We start from the raw sequence: 15204 nt of genomic DNA, 5'->3' as shown, positions 1-15204 counted from the left end.
CAGAAGCACAACATATGTGTGTGCACACGCTTACACACACACACTGAAGCCCTTAAGTGCACGCTCACACACAATTAATTATAAATCAATTTTAATGACTAAGAATGATTAAAGAGATGGCTCAACAGGTAAAGCAAACCCTGCAAATTGGGTGACCCGAGTTCCATCCCTGCAGCCAAGTTAAGGAAGGAGGCGAGAACTGGTTCCTCGAAGTTGAACTCTGACCTCCACATGTTAACTTTTGCATGTATACTCTCCATATACCATGCATACATATGTGCTAATAATACTGCTTTTACCATAAGAAAATGAACAGTAAGAATTCAATATCTTTTAAAAACCCATAACCCAACCTAATGAAATAAATAAAAGTTGCCAATGAACATTGCAATTCTTACATGAACAGGAATAATATATGCTTATCAAATGATTGAATGAACAAGAGATAAAAATCATTATGAAGGTTATATGAAATCTTCTTAAAATACAATTGCTAAAATAGGTAAAAAGAGAAAATACGTGATGGTGGAAAAAAATTTGAAACAGGGTATGGTTTTGGAGCCTGACCTGGAATTCATTCTGTAGACCAGGCTGGCCTCAAACTCATAGAGGTCCACCTGCCTCTGCCTCCCAAGGGCTGGGATTAAAGGTGTGCGCCAACAAATGCCCAGCTTGTCTCTTTCTTATAAATACCCACTAAGTATCAACATTTGCAAAAGACAGTTTCACAATGTAACTTCATAGCATTTCCCTGTATGGTTCACTTCCTAAGAAAGAAGGGAGTCATGTTCTCAGAAAGTCTTCAGCTCTTGATTTACATGAGTTTAGCTCTGTCCCTGCAGATCCTTAGCTTCCTATTTTGGGAGGGCTTCACAGTGATAATCATTCAGTGGAAGCAGTGACTTGGTTTTGAATTTGACCTCTTTCTCAGCAGCAGACATAAATAGGAAACCACTCCCAGTGCTGGACAGCAGCTCCCTACAGTACTTTAGCGTGCACACAGTCCGTGCTGGTGGAGAGCCACCCTGTCTCTAACGGTGCAAGGGAATACACACAGCCTGCTAGGATGAGTGCTGCAGCTGCTTTTTCTCTGTTTGTTGTTTGTTTTTGGTTTTTCTCAAGAAAAGCTAGTCTTCTTGCTTATAAATCAATCCTAAGAATGTGTGTTTGGCCTTCCTCCTGTGTCTACTAAATGAATGAATGTTCACTGAACGAGCGGCTACGTCAATGGCTATGTCAGCTGGGGTGGCTGTAAACTCAACAGGCTTTGTTAAGACATGGGACAAATTGCATTCTTTGATTATCCTCTTCAAAATAAGGATAGAAAACCCATCTCGTAAGCTGTTGTAAGGAATACAAGAGATACGTTTAACGTGAAAAATCATGTATTCTAGGAAAGGGTGTAGTCATTTGGTTATTATTGGTGAGAGCGTGGCATGTATAACGTGCATAAGTGCAAGTGGTTACAATAAGACTCTGAGCTGGTGTGGGACCATACATTTTATATGAAATGTATGCTTCCATTCTGCTTTTGGGGGCACATGCAAAGAGCAATTTTGTGGATTTGAAAATCCTAAAGCACACTCAAGTAACTGTAGCACGATCTCACAACGTTTGGCCTCTTTCTGAGATACCAGTGTAAAAATCTGACAGAGGAGGACAGAGACCTGCTAGACATGAATATGTTTCTACTGCATATGATGTGCGTGTTAGTGTGCATGCAAGTGCACGTGCATGTGCACACTCACACATGTGTGTGAACTTCAGACAACTAAAAGCAAGCACCATGATCTGAGCAAGCTGCCCTGTTGGCTGGGCATAAAACCATATTTCTTATAATAAGAAATATCAGTATCAAAGACATTCTGGTCATAAAAACCTCACCAAAACACTCTAAATGATAAAAAGTAATTCATAACAGAACACATTTGTAATTTTTCTGAGTACTGATGCTATGTTAGCTCAAGCGGATTATGTTTCCTCTGATAAACAGTTGTCAACAGTAACTGACCCCCCCCCCCAAATAAATATTCTTTGCATACTTGGCATGTTTTACTTTGAAAGTGTGCTAATTGTCTGGTATTGAGCTCACAGTTGCCAGACTGTCTGCTTCTTGATCTGACCTCTATGTATATAAATGTTGATAGTTTTTATAGGCAATATTTTAAAACTAAGAACCTGATTTGAGATTCCAGCATAATCCTAGTCAGGCAGATCACATCTGTGGTATATGATAGCAAGCAATGAGTGCCATATCACTGTGGTCAGTATGTCTTCTGAAACCTTTCAATATATATGAGACCCTAGAAAGCACAACTAAGTCCGACAAGAAAAAAAAAAAACGAGATCTTTACAAGGTGTCCAAGTAATAAATAATTTACACCACAATTTAGCAACCTCTGCAGGCACCACTTACAGGCTGTGGTAGGGAGTGGAGTCTGTCTTTGTAGAGAGGAGTGGGATCAATACAAGGAATGGGCTGTCAGTTTCTTTCTATAGTGTCAATATCTCAGACTGGCGGCTTTCACTGTTGCTCCTGTGGAAACAACTTCCAAAAGTATACTATTGAGCGACATGTTGCATGGATTAAGTGATTTACTTTAATCCCCTACCTGCATGCTGAAAGACCAGTAGCCCAAAAGGAATACTACACAGCCTGACCATAAAGCCACTGGCAATAACCTTGTGATCTGGGAATGATTTATACTTAGGAAAACTCTATTGCTATTACAAGAGCTATCCAAACGTTTCTCCATGAAACAGTCATGAAAGATGTATACCTAACTACCAGCGGGGATCAAGCACAGTATTGAGGGAACTGGTAACGTAGATTTATTGGCTAGCTTCTCTGTTTGTCAGTTATCAGATTAAAAGGTGGTCTCATCTCAGAACGCTAGTGCGAATTGTAAACTGCCCCTTTGTACCTATGTGAATGTATGTATCTAGTGAAAAACATGTAAAGGGTCCAAACTTCAAACATGATCCCAGCACATTACAGTTTAGCACAATAATTATTATCTCATTAAATAAGTAGTAGGCAAAACAACAGGCAAACAACAAGAAATGATTCTAATTTATAGCCATGGAAGCAGGTTTTAAAATGGAGCCTTTTGGGGCCGACAATGTGCTTCTGTGAGTAAAGGTCTTTGCTATTGAGTCTGATGGCCTAAATTCAGTCCCTGGAACCCACAGGATGGACGGAGAGAATAGACTCTAGCAAGCTGCCCTCTAATTCCAGACAAACGTGGTACCGCCTGCCCGGGGCAGAATAAGTAAATGGTTTTGTTTTTGTTTATTTTTAACTTTGCTTTACAACACGGTACATGTGACTTGGATCTTGTAAATCGAAAGATGATTGTAACTGAGTTCTAGAGCTGCCAGCCTTGCAGGCTACTGATAATGTAGAAATATTTGACTCTTAATCAGGGAACTGAGTCACAGCTCTGGGGGCCCATTTCCTCCCCCACTGTTCAGTTTTGTGCCACTTAGGACCCACACAGGTGGAGAAGCTGGAAGAGATGCAGTTGCCTTTCAGCTCCTTCAGTAACCACAGGCAACCTGAAGTTTGGACTCCATCAAACGGGAGATGGTCATAGTGGCCTCTGGGCATTTCTGTAGGCATTGCAGGCCATTTGATCAGCATCCTACCTCACTAGAGGTGTGAGGAGCTTGAGAGCTAGCATACAATTTGAGTGAAATGAGAAAAAAGATACTGGGTCCCCAAAGTGACCCCTGAGCAATTTTCTATGAAGAGGTGCCGTCAAGCAAAGAGTGTGATGAGAGGGTGGCTGAGAGACTTCTGAGGAAGGGCTGGACTGCTTTGGGCACCAGAGAACTCATTACTGGAGATCTATGTTTCCTTATAGAAACCAAATGCTTGACGTATGTGTGTGTGTGTGTCTTTGTGAATGTGTTTGTGTGTGTATCTGTTTCTGTGTGTGTCTGTTTCTGAATGTATGTATCTGTGTTGGTTTGTGTGTATTGTCTGTGTGTGTGTGTCTGTTTCTCTCTCTCTCTCTCTCTCTCTCTCTCTCTCTCTGTGTGTGTGTGTGTGTGTGTATCTGTGTCTGTCTGTCTCTGAGTGTGTGTATCTGTGTTTGTGTGTGCGTTGTCTCTGTGTGTATCTGTGTCTGTTTATGTGTGTGTTGTCTATGTGTGTGTATCTGTTTCTGTTTCTCTCTGTGTGACTCTCTCTATGTGTGTACCTCCTGACATTTTTTATACCTGGGGCTTCTGAAGAATTCCTGGAGAGAAGTTGTGTCTGCAAAGACTGATTGATTAAAAGTGTGGAGAGGTTGGGATATTGCAGTTCCAGAGGTTAAGTACCTTTTCTTGAGGCTTTTGTCCTCTAAATAGCCATTCCTTGCTTACCCGTGTGTCAGAAATAACATCCTGTGACTAATAGGTAAAAATCTTTGAAAATCTATTAACTTAGCAGACCACTAACTACAAAACTAAAAGCTAAACATAGTATCAGATATGTTTAAGAGTTATTGAAAAGCTTTCACCATGCCTCTGTAATGACCTCTCTGATACACCATCAATGTATTTTAAATTTGCCTTGATTTATAACCTTTCTTGTTCTGTAAAATTTATGAAAATGCTGAAAGAATAACTTTGAGGGGAACCTGTATTTCCGGGACATGATCACCCAAAATACGTCTAAGATAAACCACCTCTAATCCCCTTTAAGATGAGAGCTGTGGTTTTGGCATACACAGGTCCAAAACGAAAAATATTGTCAGTTTTGCAAAACTGTATTTCACTAAAGTGGTAACAATCTGCACTGCAAAAAGTAGCATCCATTTGACTTCCCTAACTTAAATATTTCCTGCCTTAAATTTAAATGTGTAGTGATAACAATAAGGTGTGTGTGATATGCATGTGACTGGGTTGTTCCTGATAAATCATCTTGGTTTATAGGAGACTACAAGGTCACTCATCAGTACCGACGCAATTTCTCACTTACAGACATTTACAGAGAGAGGAGAGCTGTAAGAAATGACAACAGTCATTATTTGTTAAGGAAGAAACCTAGTCTACCCTTTAGTGGATGTTATAAAAAGCTATTTGAGCAAGTAATACTTGAAATGTTACCTGTGCTTTTCTTAAGTGCCATCATTAGCTTTATATTAAAGAGAACAAACATAAGATTCATGACATAAATCCAACTTGAGATGAATCACACTGAACTTCAGTGAAGACTGAAGGAGAAGAAGCAGTTTTCATGGAGAGAAACCAAGACATCACCTCAGGGCTTTAGACTGCAAAACCACCTGGTGAGGTCCAGGGGGCAGTGTAATAAAGGAGGAGGGAAGTGGCTGCAGCCAAGGGCACAAGCCCAGGGACAGGCCCCAGGGCAAAGTCCCCTGCAGAAAAGGGAGATGGGTCTCCTTTTAACAAGACAATGTCAATAGGCTGGAAAAGAAGAAGATGACTTAGTCCTGCTGACCAGTTTAGGAACAACAAAGGTTCCTAAGGGTAAGTGCTCATTTGTGTTAGCAGACAGTTCTCTTGATTGATGTAGGACAATACAATTAGGAAACTTTATATAGGAGCGATTTCAAATAAACAAATAAATAAATAAACATCTTAAGTAAATACTCATTCCTTAGAGACATCATCAACTTTATATTTTGGAAAATGTAGCATGATAGGTTATTGGCTATTTTCCACATTGAAAGCTCTTTCAGGATCATAAACACATCTTTTCTAACCTTAAGATACCCATGCATGCTCAACACTCTCACCATTGAGTGTAGCAGTGCTCAGATACTCAGCATTCCTTAATACTGACATTCTGTGTCAGATAGAAGCTAAACCTAGAAAATGTATTAGTAATTACTTCAATCAGCAAGCAATTATAAGAGGATGCTATAATGACCACTACCCCTGTTTCATACAGAATTAAAACACAAATGCTTCCTTTGTGATCTCTCCAATTCCAAATTCAAAAGTGTTCTCAGTGGAAAAAAGAAGTGAGATGACCAGTCATCACAATATTTAAAAGCATGTTAACTTTCATGTTTTTCCTGGGCAGTGAAAACTCCAAAGATGCCATGAAACAGCATCCAAATGAAAGACTAACACAAACCCTTTCAAAATCTACACAAGAGAGTCTCATTAAAATACTCTAAAATTTTCAGGTAAGCTGCGATCAGCTAATTTATTTGCTTAAGTAACTAAGGAGCTGTGAAGCATTCTGTAACTGCATTGTCATTTGGAGGGGCTTCTGTAGCATATTGTCAAAAACTTAGTGGACAATGTCCAAACACATCACAGACACACAGACACACACACACACACACACACACAGACCACATACACAGAGCCAAAAGTCACATAGATACAATGCGGAATCTTGTTGATAATGCAGCCTGACAACCATTTCTGTGCTAGCTTTAACTGACAATTGCTAAGTTTCAGACGACAACACAGCTCTTAAAACAGCGTTCCCCAGTACAAATTTCCACGCTGCTGTACTGTCTCCACAGGGGTCAAGAAAACCTTGTCTCTCCCTAAAGACACACCACTGATCCATCTGGTCAACCAACATCTGACAATCAGACTATCAGCAAAACATGCAAGAAGTAAAAGGTTTGATGTGTGCTACATGTTTAGGTGCAGTAATCCTCGAACTGTTCAGGACAAATCACTTCTCCTTAGGGTACAAGGATTAATTTTCTATCATTCGCTACTAAAGCTTCTAACATAAACAAGGAAACTGGTGGAAAATTATTGTTATTTTTGCATTATATTACAACCCCACCACAGTTTCATCTCAATTTGCTCCCCCTTCCCTAGATGCTCCCTCATCTTCTCTCAGAAAAGAGAAGGCCAGCCAGGGACAACAGCCAAACACCACATAATATGTTACAATTATATCAGGTACATACAACCATATCAAGGCTGGATGAGGCAACCCAGGAGTAGGAAATGGATCCCATCAGTAGGCAAAAGTCAGTGATCACCCTCACTCCTACTGTTAGGAGTACCACAAGAACACCAAACTACTCAGCAGTAACATCTATGTGGCTACAGTCTCTCTGATCTCTCTAAGTTTCTATGAGTCCTGGCCAATTGATTCAAGCTGTGTTCTCTTCGTGTCTCTTACCCTTCTTGTTCCTCTGATCCTTTCTCCCCCTTCACTGCAAGACTCCCTGAATTCTGCCTAATATTTGCCCGTGGGACTCTCCATCTGCTCCTATCAGTTGCTGGATAAAATCTCTCTAGTTTTCTTTAGTTATTAATTACTCTGCTAGGCCCTGGCCCCAGAATACTCTGTTGTCTGAGGTTTTTGTCCTGCCCATTGTTTTGTAGTCATACAGTCCCAAAGAAATCATACAGAAATCTACATTAACTATAAACTAATTGGCTCATTAGCTCAGGCTTTTTATTAACTCTTATAATTTATATTAGCCCATTATTTTTGTCTATGTTAGCCACATGGCTCGGTACCTTTTTTTAGCGGGGCCGGTCACATCTTGCTGTTTTTTTGTGGCATGTTCACAATTTCAGAAAGAGCTTCCTTTTTTCCAGAATACTCTTGTTCTCATTGATCTGCCTCTACTTTTGTCTGGTTGTCCCACCTATACGTTTTGCCTGGCTACTGACCAATCAGCATTTATTTCAAATATAATTGACAGAATACAATTGTCCCACATCACTTTCCCCTCTTTTTGAGGGGGGGGCAAACAGAGGGGCCCCCTCTCCTCACAACAACACTCTTTAGTCAGGATATACTGTAGGATTAACGGTCTTGTGACTGAGTTAGTATCCCAACCCCTCCACTTGAGGCTTTGCCTGGTTTCGGGAATATGGTTGGTTCAGGCTCCATGTCCCCCCATTCCTATGAGTTTTTGATAGGGTTACTCTAGTAGATTCCGCAGAGTTTCCATTGTACAATTATTTTTCTACTATTCACTAATAAAGCTTCAAGACAGAATCAAAACTGCTGATGGAAAAGTTTTTAGCCTGGTCAGTCATCTTTAGAGTTCCATTAAAGAAGTGCAATACTGCACGGGACAAATATTAAAAACCACTTCTGTTCCCTGGTACCTTCAGCCCTTTTCTCAATTAATTCCCATTTTAGGAGAAATATATTTTAAAACAGAAAAAGCTGAGGGTTAAAAAGCGATAGTAACCCATTTGGACTTGAGTTTTGTGCATGGTGATAGATATGGATCTATTTTCATTCTTCTTCAGATTGACATCCAGTTTTTCCAGCACAATTTGTTGAAGATGCTCTCTTTTTTCCATTGTATACTTTTAGCTCCTTTATCGAAAATCAGGTGTTCATAGGTTTGTGGGTTAAAGTCAGGGTCTTCTATTCGACTTCTCTGTTTTTATGCCAATACCAAGCTGTTTTCAGTACTGTAGCTCTGTAATAGAGTTTGAAGTCAGGGATGGTAATGCCTCCAGACGATCCTTTATTGTATAAGATTGTTTTGGCTATCCTGGGTTTTTTGTTTTTCCAAATAAAGTTGATTATTGTCTTCAACCCAAAGAAAAACATATAGGCATCCTCCTGAATATTACCCTTCATCAGGCGATGAAAGGAGACAGAGACAGAGACCCACATTGGAGCACTGGACAGAAATCTCAAGGTCCAAATCAGGAGCAGAAGGAGAGAGAGCACTGAGACAAAGGGGATGTTCTATTGGAAACTCACCAAGGCCAGCTGGCCTGGGTCTGAAAAAGCATGGGATAAAGCCGGACTTGCTAAACATAGAAGACAATGAGGACTACTGAGAACTCAAGAACAATGGCAATGGGTTTTTGATCCTACTGCACGTACTGGCTTTGTGGGAGCCTAGGCAGTTTGGAGGCTCACCTTACTAGACCTGGATGGAGGTGGGTGGTCCTTGGACTTCCCACAGGGCAGGGAATCCTGATTGCTCTTTGGACTGACGAGGGAGGGGGACTTTATTAGGGGATGGGGAGGGAAATGGGAGGCTGTGCCAGGGAAGACACAGAAATCTAAATAAATAAATAAATAAATAAATAAATAAATAAATGTGATAGTAACTTGAGCAAGGACAGACACTGCCAACACATTTCTTTTCTCATCACATCACATTTAGAATGGAATGCACCACTTTCCCTGATATTCAGTGTGGCCTCACAGCTCCTATGTCTCCACATTGAAGCACATATCTCTTGATAGATATTCTACTATCTTCAAAAAAAAAAATGTGTTCATTAGAAAATCGTCTGTACAAGGAAAAACACTGATTTCAGTGAGCACATAGTATGTGTCAAATGGGTTACTCTTTCATAATAACACGACTTCTAGAAACATTTAAGATTCTTCAAGCCAAACTGACAAATGCTATCTTTCACTCACTTAAGATTCTTCAAGCCAAACTGACAAATGCTATCTTTCACTCTCACTAAGTCTGCTGAAGGTGCTATCAGTGGACAAGATATTAATAAAGCAAGGAGTTTGTAATGCCTAGACTAATTTTGACATTCTTTAGTTTTTAGTAGTACTTTAAACCTATGTAGGCCAGATTATTGATCACTAGACTGAACCTCCATTGTCTTGTTTGTTATCAAGATGAAGACTTTCTTGTTACCAAAATTGGTCTTAAACTATGAACTCAGAAGTCCCCATCAACTTCAGCCTATTGAGTTACTGAGTCAACAGGAGAAGAGCTAAGGTACTTTGTTAAATATAATGAAATAAAACAAAGCAATCCTTTACACTGCTTTTTAAATTGAATCTTCTCCTAAACAGTAGAAAAAATACTAATACTTGGTGTTGAGGCACTTAAGTTTAGCTCATGGAACTGGAGGGGCCTTCTGATCTGTGTCCACTCATTTATTGCTTAGACCCAGGGAACATGAAGAAACTTAACTTACTAGGCAAATTTGGGAAGAGTAAACTGAGATATATACTTCTATCCCAACCCTGTTTTTTTGGGTATGAAGCTGCATGCATACTTGCAAAGACAGTGAAAAGCAAAGGAATCCTTACAATAGAACTGTCCACAAAATAAAATATGGTGCAAACAGCCCACTATAAAATACATGAGGTGTTAACTTTTTAAAGAAAACCTTCAGGTATATTAGCTCACTGCAAATGATAAGTGACATCAAAAGGTAAATTTTCTACCAATTTCAGCCTAAAAAGTGATGAAGGTATCTGGTAGTAAGACATACACTCAATCTTAGAAGAAAAAAATTACATTAGAAATTAAAAGTAATTTAGAATAGTATATACATATTGCTAGTTAGGCACATACAATATATTTTAGTTCCTTCTCCATAATAAAAAATTATACTTCTATGCTTTTCTATAGTTGCAAAATAAGACTTGGAATTGAGCAGTTTCTTAGCATTTGAAAATAAATGCTAAGAAAAATAAAATAAATTAATAAAAAAGAAAATAGATGAATAGATTTTAAAAACCAACCTCATTGAAGCTGTAGGTTTTTAGCACTCATCAGTATAACTGATCCATGAACCATTAGTGGGCCATAAAATAAGAAAGTTCAATAAAATAATTATAAACTCACATGTCACATGTTTATTTTGTTCTAAGACTGAAATAGAGACCTTTGTACCAAACAATGCCTAGAAACAGACTTTTTTGCACATGTGAGTGAGCATGCACAGACACACAATATACACATGTGTACAACTCATATTTTTCTCTTATTTCTATGAATTTATATATAAATGCTCTTGTGACATTTCTTAATGTGACAGATTTTCTTTAATAAGCAGAAAAGTTGTATTATTTAATCCCTTTTTAAAAGTAAATAATTTAACCACTTCCTACATATAACCCCAGTAGCACAGACAGTAAGGGCAACAATGAATAAATGGGACCTCCTGAAACTGAGAAGCTTCTGTGAAGCAAAGGACACTGTCATTAAGACAAAAAGGCAACCTACTGACTGGGAGAAGATCTCCCTCCACCAACTCTGCATCAGACAAAGGTCTGATCTCCAAAATATATAAAGAACTCAAGAAACTAGACATTAAAATTCTTATTAACCCAATTAAAAAATGGGGGGTACTGAACTGAACAGATAATTCTCAACAGAAGAAGTTCAAATGGTCAAAAGACACTTAAGGTCATGCTCAACCTCCCTAGTAATCAGGGAAATGGAAATCAAAACAACTTTGAGATACCATTTTACTCCTGTCAGAATGGCTAAAATCAAAAACACCAATGATAGCCTATACTGGAGAGGATGTGGAGTAAGGGGAACATTCATCCATTGCTGGTGGGAACGCAAACTTGTGAAACCACTTTGGAAATCAGTGTGGCAATTTCTCAGGAAATTGGGAATCAACCCACCTCAGGATTCAGCAATACCACTCTTGGGAATATACCCAAAAGATGCCCAATCATACTACAAAAGCATTTGTTCAACTATGTTCATAGCAGCATTATTTTTAATAGCCAGAACTTTGAAACAACCTAGATGCCCCTCAATGGAAAAATGGATAAAGTGTGTAATATATATGCATTAGAGTACTACTCGGCAGTAAAAAACAATGACAATTTCAATTTTGCACGCAAATGGATGGAAATAGAAAACACTATCCTGAGTGAGATAACTGAGACCCAAAAAGAAGAATATGGTATGTACTCACTCATTAGTGGACTCTAGCCATAAACAAAGGACATTAAGTCTATAGTTCACAAGCCTAGAGAAGCCAAATAACAAGGTGAACCCAAAGAAAAACATATATAAATCCTCCTGGAAATTGGAAGCAAACATGATCGTGGGGAAAAAGTTGGGAGCATGGGGGTGGGGGTAGGGGTGGGGGTGGGGTTGGGAGAAGAGGAGAGGGAGAGAGAGAAGGGAGAAGGGAAAGACTGGGGAGAGCTTTGGGGAGTGGGAGGGTGGAGATTTAGGAAGGGTGGATATAGGATTAGGGAAGGAGATATCTACATTAAGGGTGCCATTTTATGATTGGCAAGAGACTTGGCTCTAGAGGGGATCAGGTGTCCATGGGGATGTCCCCAGCTAGGTCCTTGGGCAGCAGAGGAGAGGGTGCCTGGACTGTCCTTGCCCCACTATCATACTGATGATTATCTCGAATATCACCATAGAAATCTTCATCCAGCTAAGGATGGAGATAGAGACAGAGACCCTCATTAGAGCAACAAACTGAGCTCCCAAGGTCCAGTTGAAGAGCAGAAGGAGGGAGAAGATGAGCAAGGAAGTCTGGAATGTGAGGGGTTGGTCCACCCACTGAGACAGTTCTAATGGGAGCTCACCAAATCCTTCTGGACTGGTACTGAGTAAGCATGTGATCACACCGGACTCTCTGAATGTGGCTGACAATGGGGGCTGACTGAGAAGCCATCTGAATGAGCATGTGATCAAACCAGACTCTCTGAATGTGGCTGACAATGGGGGCTGACTGAGAAGCCATTGATAAAGTCACTGGGACTTGTTTCTACTGCATGTACTGACTCTTTGGTACCCTAGTCTATTTGGATTCACAGCTTCGCAGGCCTGGATATAGTGGGAGGGCCTTGGACTTCCCACAGGGCAGGGTTCCCTGTCTTCTCTTAAGGAGCGAGGAGGAGGGAAGAGAGTGAGTGGGAGAGTGGGAGGGGAATGGGAGGTAGGGAAGGAAGTGTAAATTTTTAAATGGAAAAATAAAAAAAAAAATTTGAAGTTAAGACATCTTCACACTTCTTTCCAGTCTTTTCAATTCCAACACAATCTATCAATACCTGATAGGTTAATCTTTTAAAAAGCTGACTAACATAGTTCATTGAGTCTCCTTAATGTGCAAATAGTAATAGCAGGAAGACTACCAGCGTTCTCAGTTCCTGTATGATAAAGAACAAGACTTCTCAGTTGACACTGTTTCCTTAAATTCCAGTTTAGATAAAATTGGTAAACTTAATATTTTTTCTTGAAAAGTATTTATACATTTTCCTCAAAATTTAGTATTTGTGTTTCTGTAAAACAATATAGCCAAAAATGTTAAGCTATGATCTATAGTGAGACAAATAACTTTAATTTTGACCAAGTTAACACATAAGCATGTTTATTTGAGGGTTTTCTGCCATTATCACATAAATCTCAATAATTTTCATGATACAATAATGACATTGACCCTCTGTCTTGAAATCATGACCTACTGAATCTGGTCACCTCTAACAGGATAAGCGTCCATAATTTAAATGTTCTCATCGACATTTTCTATGGCCTTGTTCTTTTTCTTGGACTATTCTAATTTCATGTCTCATTCAACTATTGGTTTCCTCAATCTATCAAAAATAAACTATCAAAAAAAAATGTAAAGTCTGTATTGAAAATCAGGCACTATTCTTTCCCTAAATGGACCAGAAGCAGGGGAAACAAGTTGCAGTCCTCTTGGGGTTTCCAGTGTGGACTCTGTGGTACAAATGGTTACTCTCAGTGCAAAATGTCCTCTGTGAGAAAGGCTTACTGAAGTTGAGGAAATAAGTGAAATTTACAGTACTCAGGAAGTTCACAAAACTCATAAGACTCAGCAAACTCCTGAAAGGTACAGAAGTCCCAAGGACCTTACCCAAATTTATATAAGTTATATATTTACGTCAAGTTGCTTGCAAGATATGAAGAGAATTCCAAGGAAGCAAGTTTTGTGCTGGCAAATTGGAATTTTCATTCCTGTAGACTCCTTTGACACTCCTATACTCCTGTAACTTCTCACCCAAACACCTGCTACTAACCTCAATTCATCCTCTGGTTCACAAAGCTAGAGTAATGGAAAACTGGCCATGATTTTATTTTGCTTTTTTTTTTCAGATTATACATATGTCTCAAACTTTTATATTCACTTATTTTCTGGGTGGCTGTGGTCAATGTCTTTCCTGGAGTGGCCAGACTATTTCTCACATATTCCCCTGGGAAAGTCACAAAAAGTCACCTTACTCTCCTCAAAGTGTCAGTTGTTTCCACTTATTTCACAGCTGCTTCAGGCCCCTATCCTTCCCTCCTCTTTTACATGTTCCATCATACACTAAAGAGCACTGTGCAGTCTTGTAGGCATGGAATCCTAACTGTCCACATCAACACTGTGTACCCCCAGTTCCTAAAGGAACCAAAAAGAGAAACCCAGATGAGCAGCACTCACCAGATTTGTGGGTGAGGCACCCAAGTCTCTTTTCTTCTCTCAAGCTCAGTTTCCTTGTCTGTGAAAAGAAAGAATTGAATTATGTCAGTGACATTCAATTCCTACCAGACAGAGTCTGGAGGTGACCTTCAAGTCCTCACAGACAGGATCTAGAAGACAAACCCAGTGAACCCTAACATGACAGGCTCCTCTCTCAACCATACAGTTCCTTACATCCCCTCCTGCTGATGCAGTTAGAGGGTGGGTATGGTTTTAGAAAAGAAAAACTCAATGCTGAATGTGTGTGCATGCCTGTGCGTGTGTGCTTGTGTGCTTGTGTGTGTGTGTGTGTGTGTGTAACTGTGAATAGCCATGTTCATGCATATGGCATGTGGAACCCAGAAAAGGATGTCAGGGGTTCTCTATTGCTCTTTAACTTATATGCTGTGATTAAACACTCTTATTAAATATGAATTGTACCATTTCACCTAACCTGACAGACTGGTCATCAGTATCTTAGGACCAACCTGTTTTTGTACACCAAACCAGTGCTGGGGTTAGGGAAACATGAAGCCAGACCTGGCTTTTTGTAGGAGTACTGGGGATTTTAACTCAGGTTCTCTTATTCACTAAGTCGTTTCTTCTCTCGGAACTCTTAACTAATTTTGATATCATAAAATCTCAGTAGTCTTCCGTCTTTAGGTCCCCCCCCCCACTTTCTATGCCACACAATTTCCAAATGTAAAGAATTGAGGTGGGGTAGGAGGGGAGCAAATAATGAAGACAAAACAAGGTTAAAGCTTCTTTTTGTATGTGGAGCTGTGATCACAATGTATATGTAATAGTCTCAACAACTACAAAAGATACACAGCTTTGTGCCCATTTTCCAGTTAAGAACTCGAAGCTGAGAAAACTTTGGCTGTCTTCATCAAATCTATGACTAAGAAGCAGAGATATCGATGTCTGCTTTCATTCTAACCTTCTAGCTTCCCTTGAAAGAGGCAAACAGGCCTGTCTTATCCTGTTCACGGTTTCCATCTGTGCCTGACAAATGGAAAAGCATAGAAACTCAGGGAATACAGTCATTATTATTCTTATTTTGCCAATTAGAAAAATCAATGTATA

The 15204-nt window shown here is 39.6% G+C and overlaps 1 protein-coding gene across 3 annotated transcripts in view; it reads right to left on the bottom strand.

Moving 5' to 3' along the window:
• The window catches only part of Hnf4g (hepatocyte nuclear factor 4 gamma), a 155146-nt gene that overhangs the window by 68636 nt on the left and 71306 nt on the right, over positions 1-15204 (bottom strand). For all 3 annotated transcript variants that reach the window (XM_041667521.1, XM_041667519.1, XM_041667520.1), the window contains exon 2: positions 14101-14158. Coding sequence is in view for 1 of the 3 variants with exons in the window: in XM_041667519.1 (XP_041523453.1) it covers positions 14101-14158 (58 nt within the window). In the remaining 2 variants the exon portion in view is untranslated. The remainder of the gene's footprint in view (positions 1-14100; positions 14159-15204) is intronic.

This window comes from Microtus oregoni, unplaced genomic scaffold, assembly GCF_018167655.1.
Source record: "Microtus oregoni isolate MIOR12 unplaced genomic scaffold, Mior012 000017F_ref0000208, whole genome shotgun sequence".
In the NCBI taxonomy this organism is placed as follows: domain Eukaryota; kingdom Metazoa; phylum Chordata; class Mammalia; order Rodentia; family Cricetidae; genus Microtus; species Microtus oregoni.
Note: the sequence above shows the minus strand (reverse complement) of the source record. Positions and strands in the feature narration are given on the sequence as shown.